This window comes from Notechis scutatus, chromosome 1 (genome assembly GCF_049901735.1).
Source record: "Notechis scutatus isolate UNSWTSFEM ecotype Mainland chromosome 1, rNotScu1.2, whole genome shotgun sequence".
NCBI classification, from domain to species: Eukaryota; Metazoa; Chordata; class Lepidosauria; order Squamata; family Elapidae; genus Notechis; species Notechis scutatus.
This window is the reverse complement of record NC_142009.1, coordinates 245,880,294-245,900,039: the sequence shown is the minus strand read 5'-3', so window position 1 is coordinate 245,900,039 and position 19,746 is coordinate 245,880,294. Positions and strand designations below refer to the sequence as shown.

Sequence of the window (19,746 nt, the reverse complement as noted above, 5' to 3'; positions counted from 1 at the left end):
AATAAACTAGCTGTCAAATGGAGTATAATGATAGCAAAGCCAAATTATAAATGAGGAAGAGAATTTGCAATATGAATAAACATGTCAGCCAAATATCTGCTTAAATATTTTTTTCAAGAGGTGTCAAAGTGCCTGGAAGAAGTACAGCCAATATTCCAGACTAGTGTGCCCTTCATTCTGGATTGTTGGAGACCCCTTAAAGTTTTTCTTTCCAACTGTGCTTACTTAGAGTAGGAAGAGACATCTAGTGCTACTTTTCCTGTCACTGTGTGAAAAGCTGGTCTTTTTACGCAGGAGAACAGCTTAATCTCTGATTGCTAAGACAGCTATTTTCCTAAGTAATACTGATTCAGACAAGTTAGTTCATATTCATTTTCACACATATATTACGGCCTAGATATGTGCAAAAGAGAATAGTATTGGCATTACTGTATTTAATATGTGTAGCGTTGTTGAATTCCTAAAATCTCTGCAAAGCAGTGTAATTTCTAATAATCGGCTTTTTACCAGTCGTGGCTTTCTGCCTCATCTTGTCCCCTCCCAGTTCTGTTAAAGTTTATTGGATTGGCACAGGATTTATAGGGTTTCCAGATAGATCACTGCTATTGCTACTAAAAAACATTTTCTCTGGACAGAAAAATGATGGAAGAGGTAGGAAAAACTGATGAATTACAAAAGGAGTACATAGCTATCTAAACCCCTTAAAACATTCCATGAACAAGACAGAGATTGTGAAATGACCACTTAATTTGGGAAACATCCCAAATTTCTGATTCCTTGGCACTCTAGTGGTCTGAGGAACTTCCATATGGAGAGCTTCAAATGCTAGCAGTCAAAGGCTGTATGCATCTGTTGCAGGTTACTATCTCATATTGTCTTTTGAAAGGAAAAAAGGATGCAAAAAACCATGGCCAATGCAGCAATGGTGGCTTCAACAGGCAGGAAGACTGAGTGTTGCAAGTTCATCTGATACAGCACACTTGGTGGGTCTACACAAGCACAAATTATTGTTAGAGAAGTCAGATTACTGTAAAAAATTGTTCTAAGAATGCTCAGACAACAGAGATTCCAAATCTTCCTCAGGTATCCCATCTGTACTTAGTACTGGGCAAATAGTTTTGTGTCTTCTCTGCTTGTAGTCTTTAGGAATACTTTTACTCAAAGAGGCAGCAAAAATATTCCAGAGGTTTGATGCCATCTAGGGTCACTTTATGGCCTTGCATATCAGTAACTTATTACAAGACAACATTTCAACTAATAAAAATTCTGAAAAGTGTGTGTGTGTGTGCTTTCACACTAGAAACAAGTATTGTGCACGCATTTGCATGCACACCCACACATCCACAACCCCTTGTTACTAAAATCTGGCTTAAAGAAATCCTGTTTTCAAGGATTCAAGCATTTGCTCATTACCACTAATTTGGGACATTTTGGTAACTACAGTTTGATACTGTTGTTGATGTTGGAAACCATTGTTAACCAGATTGGGGAGGGGCACATATGATAAAAGTTCTTTCTTTTCTTCCTGGTTGGAGATAAACAATCTTCTGACTTTTGCCTTGCAGAATGTGAAAGTACTGAGGAAAGTACTGAAGTTAAAAGTGTAGCATTTCTGAATTTGTAGTGGTTTGAAGTGTCTTTTTTTGGAAAATGCTCTGCAAATAGACAGCATTTTTGTTCTATGTTTGGTAAATGGAGGAACTGAAAAAACAAATGCTATCAAGGAAAACTGCTTTTGGTCTAGGTGGAGACTTTCATTCTTTTGGTCTTCAGGCCACATAGACTAGACTCTACTTGCCATAGACAAGTTGTCCTTTTAGATGAGGTGTGACAAAAGTAAGCCATGATAGATGGTGCATGAACAATAGTTGAAGGATAAAGGAAGAGCAGTCGCCAGACATTGTCAGAAAGATATCTTAACAGAGTTGCCATAGCAGGACATTTGGTAGGTACATTTTGACCTTTACTCTGCTTTAAACTAGAAATGATTAGCTGTAAAAGTGCAAAAATGCATTGTAAGCTGCCCAGTGTTGCTCTGGATAGTGAAATGGTGACATATAAATTTAATAAATAAATAAATATGGCAATTTTCTGCCAAGGTTATTAGCAGTTACTCTACTTCAGAAAATAATATGAAACAACATTATTTAGGAAAAGGAATGGGTTGTTCGTTTTCGTCCTTGAAGTTATCCATGTTGGGTCGAAATTTAATCTGAGGTTAACGTCCATAATGGTTAGCTGTATTATTTTTGCCCAGTATTTTCCCTCCAGCTGTGCAATTTATTGGAGGTTTGTATCTTAGACTGGTAGACAGGAAATACTCTTTTAGGCATTCATACAGAAAGAATAGTTGTTCCTTGGTGGAGGTTTGCCTGCATGCAAATTTCTCTCATTTGTGTGCTTTTGTGTTTGGTGCCAATATGTGGTACCAATAGAATATATGTAGCTCAGGGTTGCCTTGTTGAATCCTTGGTGCTCTCTGAGCTTGGTGTTTTCTTAACAGATATTTCATTATCTGGCTAGGTAGCATCTTCAGCACTATAAGAGAGTGGGATTTGCTCTTTGTTTTACATAGAAGTTAATCCTCACTTAATGACTATTCACTCAGCGACCATTCAAAGTTACAGTGGTGCTGATAGAAAGCAGTTATGGCCTGGTCTGGTTGTTGCAGTGCCCCCCATGGTCATACAGTAAAATTTTGGGCACATGGCAACACTGAAGAGTTGCTGCTGCAACTGCTCCCACTTGCCTATCTCTCCCCAATCTAGACTCCCTGCAGAGCGACATGGACCACAGCACTGGGCCTTGCTGTTGGCTCAGACCTGTTTGTGAGTCCTAGAGCCTCCGCTATCACTGAGAAATGCCGCCCCATGCCACTCTCCAAGGCACACGAGCCTTTGGGAATGATAGATTGGCCCCATCACCCACCCCTTACGAAGATCTTGCTGCATACCACTTACTTTCAAACATGTTTCTCCTGCTTCTGAGAGGTCCACATGGCCTATGAGGTAACATCTAACAGCATTAGCTCTCTTTCCTGTCACTGCCTTCAGGTGCTTCAGAAGGTGAACAATAGCTTGCACTGCCAGTGTTATTAGGAGTGTTTTTCCTTCTCTTTGGTAGTTCCTTGATTAGGTTGTTTACTGCTTGAATGTTTGCCAGCTATTAATCTTTTTAGGATTAATATTTGTAATCCTTTATCATTAATTTTTTTATCCATACCAACCTCTTTTAGTGATGCTCCTTTTTCAGGTTTGTCCTTTATTTTTTTGAAGAAAATATGGCCACTGTGCTTACAGAGAAATTATCAAGTCAATTTTGAATGTGGAATTTTTTTTAATTTGTTACATTTTAATCAGTGTTCTTATCATACATTACTTATATTGGATGCCGTGCTTATAAATGTCATGGAGTAGAGAAGCACAGAATAATCTTTCTTGAGTTTTATTAAGGAAAAAGGTGGCACATAACAATATCATTTCATTTCTCCTCAGCACCCTCTCCAGTTGTTCTCATGCTGTAGTGGCTTTACTCTACCCCTTCTCATGGCAACATACCTTCATTCCCGTCCTCCCATCTTCTATGATTGACATTGTCTGCTGCCCAACTCCATTTTTGGTTGGATTGTTGTCAAGCTCACTGCCCAAATTAAAGGAGCTACCTGTAGAAGAGGTAAGAATGGATTCAATAGCTCATACTGAAATAGAAGTTATCAATAAATTCAATATATTTTTTATCAAAAGCTTTATGTATTTGTGTATTGGCCATTAGTTAGATTTCTTTGTTGGCTCTTTTTAAAGACAAACTCTAGGGTTACTTGGGCTGAGTGATCAGTGAAGAAGCTTCTAAGGGTGAAAATAAGTATGCCAGCATCTATGCCTCTGTAGGCCATTTTTCTTCTTTAACAGGTTTTAGAAATTCTGAAAACTTTTCTTTGAAGGAGGGAAAAATCAACCTTTTGATGATTTTTAATACTTGTATATTGGTTGGCCATCTGATTCTGACAGTGGTTTTTGTTATTTTGTCTCATGAAGACATTTTTTTGAGATTTTTTGTTCACCGTCCACCGTTCACAGTTAATTGTGGCATTATTAAAATATTGTAAAATAAATATATTGGGAAGAAAGGGGACATTATGCCAGTGAAGATTTTGGGTGAAAGTCTTTGAACTTTGTAAACTTGTCTTTCAAAAAATATTTGAAAAAGCCTATATTTTGATTCACTGTACAGTAATTTGGAATTGAAGCTTGTTGGAAGGTAGCTGAAAAGGGACTGAAATGTGAGAAGTAGCTATCAGTGTGGAAAATTAATATTAACAACAACCAGGTGTATCTGGTGTTATTTTATACTGAAATATCATAAAAATGGGATAAGTACAATAAGTAGGATTGATTCCGAGCCAGTGTTATCTAACATCTGTGTCAGGCAGCTTTTGTATTCCTAACCTTCCGTTTTCAAACGTATTAAATTACTGTCATTGACAAGATTTTTCCCAAGATAAAAAGTAGCTTTCTTTGTTATTAAATTTGGTAGAGTGCTTTAAAGGCTTTGGTAATGTTTGTTAGGAGAAGCTGCATGAGTCAGCTATGTATCATGTTGTTTTTTCAACTCACTCCTGAGAGAGAGTTATGTCATTTTGTCTGACCCATCTGAGAGCTTCACATATATGTTCCTTGACACAGATACTTCCCTTCGGTTCTTCTCAGATATGAATAGATTCCAGATTCAGTGATTTCTGTTTCAAAATTAAGACATTAATACCACTATGTTGTTTACACATACAATGAATGGAAGAATAGAAATTACTATAAAGTGTTTCTCTTGAACACAGTGTGTCCTTTTTGGACATGTATTCTCTGCTAAAATGTAAGCTTCCTCCTGAAAGTAATACTAATAGTGTTTGGGATAATACTGCACTATACTTGCTGTCTTAGACCACAGCTTTAAGATTTCATTTTTATTTAAGGCATTCTATTTGACTTAGTAACCACCGACAGACATGAATATGTATAGTCCACAAGATTAGGTGGTTTCTGCTATAAATTCTTTGGAGCCATGAGGTATTAAATAGAAGTTTTGTTCATTGATCAAGACAGCCAGTCACTCAGTAGCAACAAAATGCTTCCAATCATCAAAATATTTTTGTTTCAATTCTTGTAGGCCTTGATGGTAAACCTTGGGTCTGATCGTTTCATCAGACAGGTACTGTTATGTTATTTGCATTTGTCTTTTATTTTGTATTTATTTGTATAGAAGAGCCTCACAACTTACAAAATAGATTTGTAACGTTCAGTTATAAATGTCCTCCCACCCAGCTGAAAATGAGAAAATGTGGATGGAGAGTTCTATATGTGTTCAGTAATTCCCATTGAAGAATGCAAAATCTGTCTTTTAATTGCCTTATTCAGCACACAAGAATTCTATAGCAGTGTTTGCTTGTACTTAGCTGCACTGCAGTCACAATCAGGGAAGAGATTGTGCAGTGCACAATAGTGGGGGAATGAGATTATCCTATGTCACATTATTTGCAACATACACTATGTATTGCCATACCTCTGCATTTAAAACCACGACACATTGTTGTGGCTACTGCCATGAAAATACTTCAGATGAGATTAATCAATCTGGAGCAATTAAACCTTGTATTTAGGCATGAACAGAGACTGCAGAACTTTATGAAGTGCAGGACAAAGTATAGGAGATGACATTGAACCTTCCTGCATGAGGCCATAAGTTCTAGTCTCACCTTAGGTACAGCTGAGTGATTTTGGACCATTCACTCTCTTCAGGTCTAGGAAGGAGAAGGCAAGGACTTCCAAATTTTGCCAAGAGAACTGTGGGGATTTTGCCAGACAGTTGCCAGAAGACTACCCGGAAAGTGTGTGTGTGTGCACATGTATACACAGGGAGCACATATACACACACAGGGAGAGCGAGAGAGAGATTACCTTAAAGAAGTGTTCACAACACTTTTTAAAGATGGACTTGCAGAAATTTAGTGTGCTGTTTCACTTTAAATCTGCCCCCAAAAGAAGACAGTATTAGTGATTCCTATTATAGATAGTTATAAGGAATACAATCGAAAACTTACTTGAAAATCTGACCCCATTAATTCATGACAACACCATACAAATCAATGCCCTTGGAGGCCAGTATAGTATTGCTACAAAAGAATTGTGTCTTCCTTAAGAGTTCCTACATTATTCATCCTTCCTGGGGACAAAAAGCTCCATGAAGCAACTTGTTCTCCCATTCTTCCTCTGCTAGATATCATTCTAGAGGTAAAAAGATTTGCGCTTTGTGAGCTGATTGCAATAGGCCTGGAAGGGATGAAATTTTAGTAGCTACAGAATAGCTATCTCCTCCCAATAATACGTTTTATGAATTCCCATTTGCAGGAAAATAAGTCTTAAATGCACTGTATTTTTGAAGTTTGTATAAGCGTTCAGCAGTTATTTTGCAATACATTTGATTCTAAAAACGTTTGACAGTAGATGGATATAAAAGGAAGAATGAAACCTTAGCACTCTCTTCCCTCCCCTTCAGATGGATGATGAAGACACACTTTTGCCTCGGAAATTGCAAGCAGCTCTGGAGCAGGCTCTAGAGAGGAAAAATGATCTGATAAACCAAGATTCAGACAGTGAATCAGATGAGGGTAAGACAGTTTTGGAAGAAATCCTGTTCACAACAGAATCTTTGTGGAAGAGAGAATAACGTGTCCTTGGACACTAAGAGAGAAACAAAAATAGCTGTATTTAAACTGACCACCTTATTACAAATCTTTATTTTTTCATAATTAAAAGTACACTGTTCTGTAGGAAACAGTTTGTTGGAGTCTTTAATGGTTGTTCCCATTATGTTTCAAAATAGAGTTTATTAATCATTGGTTGAACATAAAATCTAGGCCCAGGCATTCTGAAAAATCATTTCCATGACTGTTTTTTGGCTCACTTACTCTGTTGTAAGAATTTAATTACAAGATTGGATGCTGTACTAGTCCCAGAGGAAGCAAAAAAGCAACTGTGTTTAGTTCAAATAAGTTGGCTTTGTTGATACAAACAAACTTTCCTAGCAAAACAAAATTATCCTGTGTCACATGCCAGAAATGATTTAAATGGGATATGTATGTATGTATGTATGTATGTATGTATGTATGTATGTATGTATGTATATGATGGCATGTGATATATATATACCCACGAAAACTTAAGAAAACACACACACACACACACACACATATATATATATATATTCTTAAGTTTTCGCGGGTACTTACATGTATGGCATTCAGCTTTGTTCGGGTATTTTCCCACGTCATTGTAGTTGTGCTTTTAAAGTTGTAGCAACGTTTTGGCAGAATCTCATCTGCCATCATCAGGCTTCTGTATAGTGTTCGTCTGTGAGTCAGACAAAGTCAAAGTTGGACTTCTTCTAAATAGAAGAATATGTACCTGTCTAGATGAACCCAAAAATGCAGTAAAAAAGCTGGAACACACTTCCTCACTAGTCCAACACATGAAAGCCACAGGTCATAGCATTGACTTCAATGGCACCAAAACCCTAGCCACTATAAAAAACCCCAGCTACAGAATTATCAGAGAAGCCATAGAGATTGAAAAAAGACCTTGAAAGCATGAATAGAAGCGATGACTCCACCAGACTGTCAATTATCTGGAAGCCTGCACTCTCAAACAAAAAAAATCTCCACACCACTAGCCAGGTAAACACCTGGGCACAAACAGATCCCCCCTGATACCTCCAGCTCAAACACACCCCAACCAGGCACCCAGATGAAACCTAGCTTCCTAATAAATGATGGCTGTCCATTTATTCGGAGCCAAGCCGCACTAAAAGTCTCCAATACAGAAAACACAATGTTGCCAGCCAATCAAGACAAAAAAAGCTACAAAACAGACAGAAGATATTAGAAACACCAATCAAGCAGAACACAGCAAACTCCAAGACCAATAAACACAGACCAAGACTCCCAACCAATCAGAATGAAGAAAAAAACATTCTGGCAAAGCGTGGGCTAGCACCAAAATTAAAACAGAAACGGCTGTGAAAGTCTGACTCACAGATGAACACAATACAGAAGCCTGATGATGGCAGATGAGATTCTGCCGAAACATTGCTATAACTTTAAAAGCATGTGCCATTATTAATCAAAAATGATTGAAATTATATATTTGCATTAGCCCTCATGATGCAAGTATAAAAATGCATCATTTATTCAACATGTCATGATATATTTCATCACTTCAACATATTTCAGGCTTGTTTAGATTGTTAAAATCTTATAATTTTTTTAAAAATAACATACATTTTTCTTTTTATTGCCAAGTACAAATGGAATAATTTTGTTATGAAATATCCTTTGAGAGGCGTTTCTCAAAAAAGATAAATGCTTGAGTTAAAATCGTTGTCCCTTCTCAATGTTAAAATATTCAGCCCCCCCCCCCCAAATCTTTAGCTGAAGAATACCAAGAATGGAAGAGAAAGAGGCTGTGAGGAACAGATAGGGGTGTGTGTGTGTGTGTATAGCCAACGACCCAAGAGATTACAGCACAAGATCCAGGATGTCACAACAATAGTACTCAGAAGGTCATCACACAGCCCATAACCCAGGTTGTTACAACACAGGAGGCTGATACACAGCCAGTACCTCAGCCACACAGGTTCTTACCAAAAAGCCAACCAATCTGCAAACATCAACTCCATCAACCAATCAAGAAATAACAACACAGCCAACCAGCCCGCTTACAACAGAGCCAGCACACCACACCTCCCCACCAGTATTTATAGAGAGACGGCAGCTCCGATCACGCTTTGCTTGCACAAGCACGAAGCCAAAAGCACCAACCTGAAGAGGGCGAATGGGACCTCGTCGAAACGTCATCAAGATACTCTCAATCTTACACGGGAAAAGACCCGAACATGCCAAGACCTGCATATACATACATACATACATACATACATACATACATACATACATAGTAAAAGTTATTCAGATAATGCAGCTTCTTATATTTTAATAATAAAGAAAACAATTTCTCCTAACGTAGTAATTTAGTCCGTAAAAGCAAATATATTTACTTTCAGTTGGGCAAGGAAACAGATAATTTTGAACGTAATCCAGCATTTTACTGTGGAGTTGAAGGGAGGTGATTCTGATGGTTCATCCCTATTAGACTAGAGCCCTTTTCTGAGGCAGACGGGTGGTTCAGATACGAAAAATAAATAAATTCAGGGGACATGATGCTAAAGGCAGACAGGATCCTGCTTTGGAACACCCTTCTCCCCTTAGCCACCTGCAAGTTGGTCTTTTGACTGAGTGTGACTTTGGGGGGTAAAATGATTAGGGCGGAGTGTTTGTATATCCATTTGTATTAATTGTGCTGCTACAATACAACTTTATGCTTTGTATAAATTGCTCTTTGTATACAAATAGTGCAAATAAATATTTTCCTTGCTTTTTCTTGAAGAATGTAACACCTTAAATGGATTAGTATCAGAGGTTTTCATCCGTTTCTTTGTGGAGACCATTGGACACTATTCCCTTTTCCTAACCCAGAACGATAAGGCTGAGCGAGTGTTTCAGAGGGAAGCTTTCCGCAAATCAGTTGCTTCAAAGAGCATCCGTCGGTTTTTAGAAGTTTTTATGGAATCTCAAATGTTTGCTGGCTTTATTCAAGACAGGGAACTGAGAAAATGTAGGGCAAAAGGTAAGACCTGTTTTATTAGTTGCAGACTTCATCTCAGGCTGCTAGAGCGCCATAGAGCAAAACATTTGGCACGTGTAACTGCTTCAGCCATATGTATACTCCACCAGATGGCTATTTCTGAACAATATAGAGATATACATATATTCCATTCTACCTTAAGGGTTTTTGTATTCAGATAAGATATTGTGTATGCATTTTAAGTATTTTAGTACATTCAGCCAAAACATAATATGCTTTATTTTGGATTAGGTTTCATTTATAGCATATCAACGTTTACTAATAAACAGTGTAAAGTAAATCATAGCTTACTGTGATGGATGCATTTGATTTTGTAGCCTTTATATGGATGCAACAAAGAGATTAATTCTTAGAAATGATATATTTTCTGAATTATTTAGAAAATACTGTGTTACTTCCAGTTGTATAAAAATAGATTTAGAGTCAGGTGACAGGACTTCCTGCTACTCTCTTCTCATATTAACTGGACATACTTTGCAATTGGCAAGATTTGTAAGGTAGCCAGTTGTATTGCAGATATGTTGAATTCAGCATTTTCCCTGGAAAGTTTATGGAATGTGCATGCTTGTATTAAGAAAATTAAAATATAGCCTGAAAGCGGAAAATGTTTGTAACATGGATGAAAGAGGGAAAAAATGTAACTCTATAAATAGCAGAATGAAATAAAAGCCTTTGAAAACAATGTGGAACAACATAAAAGCTGGGTGAAAGCTGACTGTTGGGCTGGCTACATCAGAAATAAAAACTCTTAAGATGTGATTCTCCTTTTTCTTGGATAAAACCCAGTGCTTTCTCTTTGATCTTCTTTCTGTAGGTCTTTTTGAACAGAGAGTTGAACAGTATTTGGAAGAACTTCCAGATACTGAACAAAGTGGAGTAAATAAATTTCTACGAGGCCTTGGTAAGGAATATGGTTTTGAAATATTTGTATTTTTGAGATTAGGTTGTAATGCATATGGAACAAGGTGGCAAAAGTTCTTATATGAAGTATATTCTGCTTTAGAGGCTTCCTTAGTATACCACATTGGTGGGTTTAAAATAAAATCTCTTTATTAAGAATGAATTATATGGTCTAAATCAGTGGTCCCCAACCTTTTTTGTGCCAGGGACCAGTTTCACGCAGAAACACTTTTTCAAGGACCGGGGGAGTCCGAGTTTGGTGGTTTGCTTGCAGACGTTTCATTACCTGACTAGGTAACATCTGATGTTGTTACCTAGTCGGGTAATAAAACGTCTGCCAGCAAACCACCAAGTTCAGGGAGCGCCAATGCCTCCTCATTGCAACCCTGAGCGACAGATATTCTCTTCTATTGGGACATTTAAAACGGAGGGTTTCAGCTGCAGATTCAGGAACTGCGCCGGGCTGAGGAGCGCCTTCAAAACTGAGCGCTGGGCGGTGGCGGCCCACGGCTGTCTCCGCGGCTCAGGACAAGTCCCTGCAGGACGGCTGAGAAGCCCCACCTCTCACCCCTGCCTCCCTCAGCCCCATCCCTCAGGTGTCTCCTCCCTCCTCAGCCTCATCCCTCAGGTGTCTCCCTCCCTCCCTCAGCCTCATCCCTCAGGTGTCTGCCTCGTTCCTCTCTCAGTCGTTCTCTCGCTCCTCCACCAGCCCAGGAAGAAACTGCTTCAAAGAAGCCGGCAGGGTGGCTTTTCCTGTCGGCGCAGCTCTTCCAGCGCCCGTTCACCCCACCCCGCCACCCACGGTTCAATCCAGTGCTCCGTTCTGCCTGCCTGCCTTCGTTTCTGGTGGTTTCGGAGCGCAGCTCCTCCAGCGCCCGTTCACCCCCACCCCCAGTGCTCCGCTGCCTGCCTGCCTGCCTGCCTTCGTTTCTGGTTGTTTCGGAGCAGCTTCGGCTGAGTAAAAGAGGCGAATAGTTATTATTCTCAGCCGAAGCTGCTCCAAAACAACCAGAAACGAAGGCAGGCAGGCAGGCAGAACGGAGCACTGGATTGAACCTGGATTGATTGGCGGCGGGGTGGGGGTGAACGGGCGCTTCGGGGGAGCTGCGCCGACAGGAAAAGCCACCCTGCCGGCTTCTTTGAAGCAGTTTCTTCCTGGGCTGGTGGAGGAGTGAGAGAGCGACTGAGAGAGGAACGAGGCGGGAGGAAACCGAAGCCACTGAGCCAGAGAACAGGACAGGCTTTGGTTGCTTCCTCCCTCCCCTTTCATTTGTGTCCTTGATCCCTGATCCCAGCAGCATTCACCGAAGGCGAAGAAAGCCGCCATTTTTATTTTATTTTTATTTTCTTTGCGGCCCGGTGCAAAGTGATCCATGGACCGGTACCGGTCCGCGGCCCGGTGGTTGAGGACCCCTGGTCTAAATGATACAGACAAGAATCCTTAGACTGGGTATCTATTTTTACTAAGCAGCTAGAACCTGATTGCCAGTTGGGAACTGTAGCATTTTTATAAATGTGTTTGATTTTTTAATGTATATAATAATGGGAGGCTTTTCATTGTTGCCATTGCAGGAAATAAAATGAAGTTTCTTCATAAGAAGAATTAATCCTTTTCCTTTGAGATGTGGATCAAAAGACTATTTATGACACTGGGCACAGAACACCAACTGCAGCTGTTCCGATGCTAGTGCTGGAGGGCACAGAATGAGCTGCTCACATGTTTAAGTGACTGCAAATTGAATGTGCAGTGTGCCAGCAAAAATAATGTACTTGGTAGAGACTTGTAAATAATATGCTGCACGCTGTAAGCTTTAACAATGTTTTTTGTAATGAGCACAGACAACTGTGGTAATGTTTGTATATTCCTGAAAAAAACAGGTGCTTTTTTTCTTAATTAGGGACTGAGTTATGCTTAGTGCAAATTGAATGGTGAATTATGTGCAGCTGACTGTCTCAGCAGAACCACTGACTCTGAAGGATATTTGTTTAAGGCTGTGCTGTGGAAGTAAATGAACACCAGTGGGTGAATTCAGGGGTGGGAGAATTGGAAAGAGGACTGATTTTTATATGACAGAGTTTATATTTTTCTTCAGCTTTTCTTCTAATTAATTTTTTTCAAAGAAAATATCCTTTTGTTCTGCAATAAGGTACTTGATTCACAATCCCAAATTATCTGTTTTATTTTGAGTGATGGTCAGTAAATTGCAATGCATTCTGCATTATAATTGCTAAACATGAAGAAAATCTCTGGTTTTTCCACACCTTGGCAGCAATTGACTAGATATATTGCATCCTTTTCTAGTGTATGTTTTATTTCTAATAAATTGTGTAAATACTTGTATCAGATTTTCATAATCAGAAAACTTCTCAAATTCTGGCTGTTTAAATAATGTGCTTCTAAAATATTTTCACTGTCAGTAAATAGATTTACTTAGAATAATCCTTTAGTAACCTAGAGTTTTAATCTAATTTCAGGGACTTTTTATTGTTTAGATATATGCAGGTTTGCACTGTAAATAAAGTTTGAACTATAAAGTCATGTAGAATTGCTTGACAGTAAGATCAGCAGCATGTAAATTGAATAAATAAATCCCTAACAACCTATATCCATCCTATACCTCAAGCAAATCCTACTGAACTCAAAGAGCCTTTGGTTTTTATAATCCATATTTTGAAAAGAATATTGTAACATGTCCTCTATGTCATGACAAAATAACATATACAATAGATTATGCAAACTGCTCCAAAGAATAAGCAGCACACTTTGACCTAAAAAATGAAATTTCCTATTACTGCTACTCCTATCACAAGCCATTCTGAGGAGCTAGCAAATACAATGCAAAGATGGATCCTATCACAGAATGGTTCATATCATGGACCTATTTGGCAGTGGATTCCAGCCAGTTAAATTGCATAATACATGGATGAAATGTATTAGTAAAATCATAATATACAAAACTATTAGGGGGGATAGAATGCCTGCAATACCCAAATGTCTGTTAAATCTAAATTTATGTCACTGGTATCTTTATTCATAATATTTGTAAATTGCCCCAATCACAAAAAATTATTAGCGTAATAAAAGCAGATAAGAATGTAATAGTCTCAACAACAAATATCAAGACTAAATCAGATTGCTGTCCACATTCACCCTGCAAGACCTTCAGAAATTCAGAGTCAGGGCCAAACGTATCCAGAAGCAGCAACTTCTACAATGCAGAGCTCTCTATAAAGAAAGCGGAGTCTAACCACTTTTCATGCAGTGTTCAAACTGCGGGATGGGTAGAATCCCACTTGATAAAGTAGTTCCTGATACATCCCAGTGGCATATGCTCTATAAGCTTTGTAATGGCCAGCACTAGAAGCCAACCAGTAGACAATAATTGCATTCTTCCACGGCTGTATGACTGCTACATTTGCACCAGCTGTAGTTTTTGAGTAGTTTTATATCACTAAAATGTTAAAACCAATTCTGTCAATTTATCTCATTTGACTAATTTGTACATCTGCTTGATCATACAAATAATATAAATATTTGAGAAATACATGGTTATTGTAGATCAGGATGCAGTATTGTGAACTTAGATGACTTTAGGAAACCAATTATACAACCCTAAGTGCTGCTGTAGTTAAAATGCATTCTGTGTTTTCAAGAGGTATAATATGCCTTTAAAAAAATACAATGCCCTAAAAGGGGCACTATTACCACTAGTCCTTGGTGCTCATAACTGGTTATACATACATTCTTATATTTTCTTTTTAAACACACCTTAAATACACACCTCTGGAATCCAGCAAAGACAGTTCCACTTTATTAAATGGATGGCTGAAGTTCTATATTTTTGAAAACTAAATATGTGGGAGAGGAAGCAGAGAAAGTTATTGGAACTACACATGAATTCAGCATGAATCTTCTGAATTACAGCAGTTTGATAATTCTGTCGACTTACAATAATTAGCACAAATATCTGCCTCGGTGATGCTTGAACATCAGCTTTCTGATAGTTAATATGTCTTTTAAGCAATTTTTTTAGATTTACTTTGTTATGTGATATATTAACCCTCCCTTTTTAGAGCAGGTAAGATAGCCATTGAGTTTGCTAAACTTGCACCAGAGCCACAGCCAAGGCCAGATATTCCATTTCATCAGAAGTTTTACTGAGCTTTAGGCGAGATGTCAACTCCACAGTGTTTGATCTAAAGCTAGGCAGAAACCTGGCAATTAAAGAAGCATTGAGCATTACTGTAGACTGTTGCTTGTTTCTTCAGTAATGCTCAATGCTTCTTTCATTCTGTCTCTTTAATGGTAAGAACTATGTATAGTAAGAACAAATGTATACCCCGGCAGGGAATGGAGCAAACAGTTCACACTGTAGTTGGCCAACTGGGGAATTCTGGGAGTTAAAAAGTTACATATCTTAAAGTTGTCAACATTTAGAAAGGCAAGTTCTATAGAGAAGTGATAATCATTTTAAAGTCCTGTACAGGAGGCTGTACAAGAGGAGCACTGTCAAAACCTGCTCTGAACTTTGCCCCTTGACTGGCCTCTGCAAGCCCCAAATGATCCAGCTAGGACTTGCCATTATATATCACGCACATGGACAGAAGGGGAAATGGGGCATAGCGAGAGTTCAATCAATGTAAATTCCTGTAGTCGGATTTTTGCTGTTTGATGCTCCGGTGAGGGCAATGATTTAATTGATATTTTTAAAAGTCACACAGGGAACAGGATTAGATTTATTTAATGTAGGTCCCTTAAGAGGTCTCTTAAGAGAAATCAGACTATGGATTAAATCAAACATCTTCAAACTTGGCAAGTTTAAGACTTGTGGACTTCCACTCCCAGAATTCCTGAGCTAACATGACTGGAGGAGGAATTCTGGGAGTTGAAGTCCACAAGTCTTAAAGCTGTCAAGTTTGAAGACCCCTGGATTAAGCGTTTCCGAGGAACCCACATTAACTGTCCTCTAAAGCAGGGGTCGCCAAACTTTTGGACCTCAGGGACCACCAAGCTTATCATTTTAAATCTCGGGGACCACTAATATGAATTTTGATGGGACGGTGGCTTGCTGACATTGGTGGGAGAGAAAGACACACACACAGGTCCCTCACCCCCACACCCCCTCCAAGGCAGCCATATTCTTAATTTGCTTTTCAGCTCCGTTCTCGGGGGGGGGGGGAGAGGGAGACAGAGGGTCTCTGCCGGCAGAGACCGTGGGAAAATCCCCAAAAAACCCCGTTTTCCTACTGATCAATCATTCTTTATTTGGGATCAGAGGATACCGTTTCCAGCTCTTATCGGGGAGAGAGAGTGAGAGTGAGACTTTTGGCTTCATGCAAGAAAAGTAGCAGAAGTCTTTCTTTCTCTCCCCCAAACTCCGCCAGAAATGAGTCTTTGCTGGCACAGCCTCTTGGAGCATAATGCCTTGCAGGGTCCCCAAAGACCCATTTCTGGTGAAGTTTGGAGGAGAGAAAGAAAAACTTTGCTGCTTTCCTTGCATGCAGCCAAAAGCAGAAGAAAGAAGTGGAAAGAAGCAGCCCGGTGCCCAGGCAAGGCGCGTGGGGTGAGTGGGGCAAGTTCCCCCCTCCACCCTTTCCCCCCTCCCCTCACTACCTTGTGTTGCCCGCAATACAGGCGACGCAAGCCTTGTGTTCCCGCGTAGCCTGGATCAATTGCTTTTGGGGGGGTGACATTTCTCTGCGGACCACCAAAATTTTCTCACGGACCACCATTGGGCTGCGGCCCACCAGTTGGCGACCACTGCTCTAAAGGATGTGTAAGGGTCAGAAATTCAAGAAATAGTGGAAGAGTAATAAGGATTATATTAGGGGCAGAACTCTCCAAACTTGGCAACTTTTAAAACTTGTGGACTTCAACTCCCAGAATTCCCCAGCCAGCAATGCTCGTTGGGGAATTCTGGGAGTTAAAGTCCGCAAGCCTTAAAAGTTGCCAAATTTACAGACCCCTTGCATTAGGGGCTACCCATGAGATGTCCGATTAATGTCCGATTGCAGTGGCGGATTACTTTAGAAAGGCAGCTTTTGAGAAGCGGATCGCATTCCTTGGGTTGAAAGAAAAGCAGGGCAGAAGAGCTTTTACACTGCGTCTTCTTTGAAGCACTTGTTTATAAATAAAGCAAATTAAAATTATGCCCACTGCCAAACTTTTCACCTCGATTTATCCCCAAGAAATTTAACAGCCCTACAGCCACCTATCTCCACAACCCACATCTCAAACACACCAACAACAGTGAAGCCTCCTACAACTGGCCCCAATCCATTGGGCTCACAACCTCTGGTGATCATAGAAAAAGAAGTGCAAGATCTATTACACAGACAGAAGCCAGGAAAAGCACCAGGGCCAGACAAGATGACTCCTTCTTGCTTAAAAGTCTGTGCTGACCAATTGGCCCCCATCTTCACCTGAATCTTCAATAGACCACTAGAGATGTGCTGTGTTCCTTCTTGCTTCTAACGCTCTACTATCATCCCAGTGCCAAAGAAGCCCTCCATCAAGGAACTGAATGACTACAGACCAGTTGCTCTAACATCTGTAGTTATGAAAATCTTTGAAAGGCTTGTGCTGTCCCACCTGAAAACCATCACTGATCCGCTGTTAGATCCCATGCAGTTTGCATATCGAGCAAATAGATCAACAGATGATGCTGTTAACATGGCTCTGCATTACATCCTACAACACCTTGAATCTCCAAATACCTACGCAAGGGTCCTCTTTGTAGGCTTCAGTTCAGCATTCAATACCATCATTCCAGACACTCTTTTAAGTAAATTAAACCAACTAGCGGTACCTGAACACATTTGTAAGTGGATCATAAGCTTCCTAACAGACAGGAAGTAGCAGGTGAAGCTAGGCGGAATCACATGCGATACCTGTACAATCAGCACAGCACCCCCCAAGGCTGTGTGCTATCTCCACTTCTCCCTATACACCAATAACTGCATCTCAAATGATCCATCTGTTAAAATACTGAAGTTTGCTGATGACACAACAGTGACTGGTCTCATTCGAGACAACAATGAATCTGGATACACACAGGAGGTTATACAACTTGCCTCATGGTGTAACCGGAACAATCTGGAACTGAACATACTCAAAACTGTAGAAATGGTGGTAGGCTTTAGAAGAAAGCCTCCCATAGTACCACCTCTTACAATACTAGACAACACAGTATCAACAGTAGAGACCTTCAAATTTCTAGGTTCTACTATGTCACATGACCTAAAATGGACACCTAACATCAAAAACATCATCAAAAAAGCACAACAAAGAATGTTCTTTCTGCACCAACTCAGAAAGCTCAAACTGCCCAAGGAGCTGCTGATACAGTTTTACAGAGGAATTACTGAGTCTATCATCTGCACCTGTAAAACTGGCTTGGTTCTGCAACCCAACAGGACAGACACAGACTTCAGAGGATAATTAGGACTGCAGAAAAAACAATTACTACCAACCTGCCTTCAATCGAGGACCTGTATGCTGCACGAGTCAAAAAGAGGGCTGTGAAAATATTTACAGACCCCTCACATCCTGGACATAAACTGTTTCAACGCCTTCCCTCAAAACGATGCTATAGAGCATTGCACACCAGAACAACTAGACACAAGAACAGTTTTCTCCCGAAAGCCATCACTCTGCTAAACAAATAATTCCCTCAACACTGTTCAACTATTTACAAAGTGTACACTATTACCGTGTTTCTCCAACAATACGCCCCCTCAATAGGAAGACCCAGCATGTTTTCTAGGCATAAAATTAAATTAAGCCCCTCCCCCCAAATTTAGGCCTATTTTAAAACATGCGAAATGGGGGGAAGGGCGGGGGGACTTGCCATTAGGAGCACCCTGCGGGCAGCCATGCCTCATCCCCAGCTGCTCCTAATGGGCAATCATGGCGGAGCGCGGAGAGCTCCCTACTCCCGTCAAACACCTTTGCTGCAGACCCAAGACCTTCGGCACCCGCTGCTGTTGTTTCCCTTTTGCCCATGCCGCCGCGGCATTTGGACCTGCCACTTCCACATTTGGAGCGCCACTGCCATTTGGAGCTGCCCGCTGCTGTGTTTGGAGCTGCCACTTCTGTGTTTGGAGCTGCTGCTTCCATGTTTGGAGCACCGCCGTTGTTTGGAGCATCACCGCTGCATTTGGAGCTGCCGCTTCCGCGTTTGGGGCACCGCTCCTAACGGCGGCGGCACTCCAAACGCGCGCCGGCAGCTCAAACGCAGAAGTGGCAGCTCCAAACGTGGCAGTGCTCCAAATGGTGGCGGCACTCCAAACGCGGCGGTGGCGCTCCAAACATGGAAGCGGCAGCTCCAAACGCAGCGGCGGCATGGGCAGAAGGGAAAGCAACAGTGGCGGGCGCCGAAGGTCTCGGGTCTGCAGCAAAGGTGTTTGGCGGGAGTAGGGAGCTCTCTGCACTCTGCCATGATCACTTGTTAGGAGCGGCTGATGGTGAGGCTGCCCACAGGGCGCTCTAGACAAGGATGCAAGGGGGGGAAATTAAGTCTCCCCCAAGAGACGGCCTAGCCGTTTTTTCGGGGTTCAAAAACATATAAGACCTGGCCTTATTTTATAAGAAACACGGTATTACTGTTAATCTTCTCATCCCTCCTTATTACCCATCCCCTCCCACTTGACTGTTTCCTAGTATGATTTGATTGTTGATTGTACCCTATGACTATCATTGTACGTTATGATTCTTGATTTTTAATGAATGTACCTTTTCTTTTATGTATACTGAGAGTATTTGCACCAAGACAAATTTCTTGTGTGTCCCCCAAAAGACACTTGGCCAATAAAAATTCTATTCTATTCTATTCTATTCTATTCTATTCCACCTTCCAACGTTAGTGTTTTATTTAGTCAGTCAACAACCAAACCCACCATAAAAAGTTATTTTAAAAAAAAACAGGAAGGAAAACGGGATAGGATTACTCGAAAGCGAAACAATTTTTTTTTTATCTCACACAGCCTTATTCTTTCAAAATTCCTAAAATGCTACCAGGTTTAAAGAAAACCCCATTTCGGAGAAACCGGAAGCGGAAACGGGAGCGTCTCTCTCTCTCTCTCTCTCTCTCTCTCAAGA

At 40.4% G+C, this 19,746-nt stretch overlaps 1 protein-coding gene and 2 long non-coding RNA genes across 8 annotated transcripts in view; 1 reads left to right on the top strand and 2 right to left on the bottom strand.

Moving 5' to 3' along the window:
• The window catches only part of DENND2B (DENN domain containing 2B), a 153,364-nt gene extending 140,114 nt beyond the window's left edge, over positions 1-13,250 (top strand). For all 6 annotated transcript variants that reach the window (XM_026668353.2, XM_087950930.1, XM_087950931.1 and 3 more), the window contains 6 exons: positions 3,495-3,672; positions 5,161-5,202; positions 6,547-6,658; positions 9,489-9,728; positions 10,561-10,647; positions 12,219-13,250. In XM_026668353.2, coding sequence (XP_026524138.1) covers positions 3,495-3,672; positions 5,161-5,202; positions 6,547-6,658; positions 9,489-9,728; positions 10,561-10,647; positions 12,219-12,253 — 694 coding nt within the window. In that variant the 3' untranslated portion in view covers positions 12,254-13,250. The remainder of the gene's footprint in view (positions 1-3,494; positions 3,673-5,160; positions 5,203-6,546; positions 6,659-9,488; positions 9,729-10,560; positions 10,648-12,218) is intronic.
• Positions 1-19,705, bottom strand: part of LOC148133310 (uncharacterized) — a 28,998-nt gene extending 9,293 nt beyond the window's left edge. Inside the window, exons 1-2 of the long non-coding RNA XR_015746658.1 lie at positions 19,628-19,705; positions 3,558-3,661 (exon numbers count right to left, since the gene is read on the bottom strand). This is a non-coding gene — a long non-coding RNA (uncharacterized LOC148133310). The remainder of the gene's footprint in view (positions 1-3,557; positions 3,662-19,627) is intronic.
• LOC148133308 (uncharacterized) overlaps positions 1-19,746 on the bottom strand; it is a 188,595-nt gene that overhangs the window by 19,181 nt on the left and 149,668 nt on the right. The window lies entirely within an intron of this gene.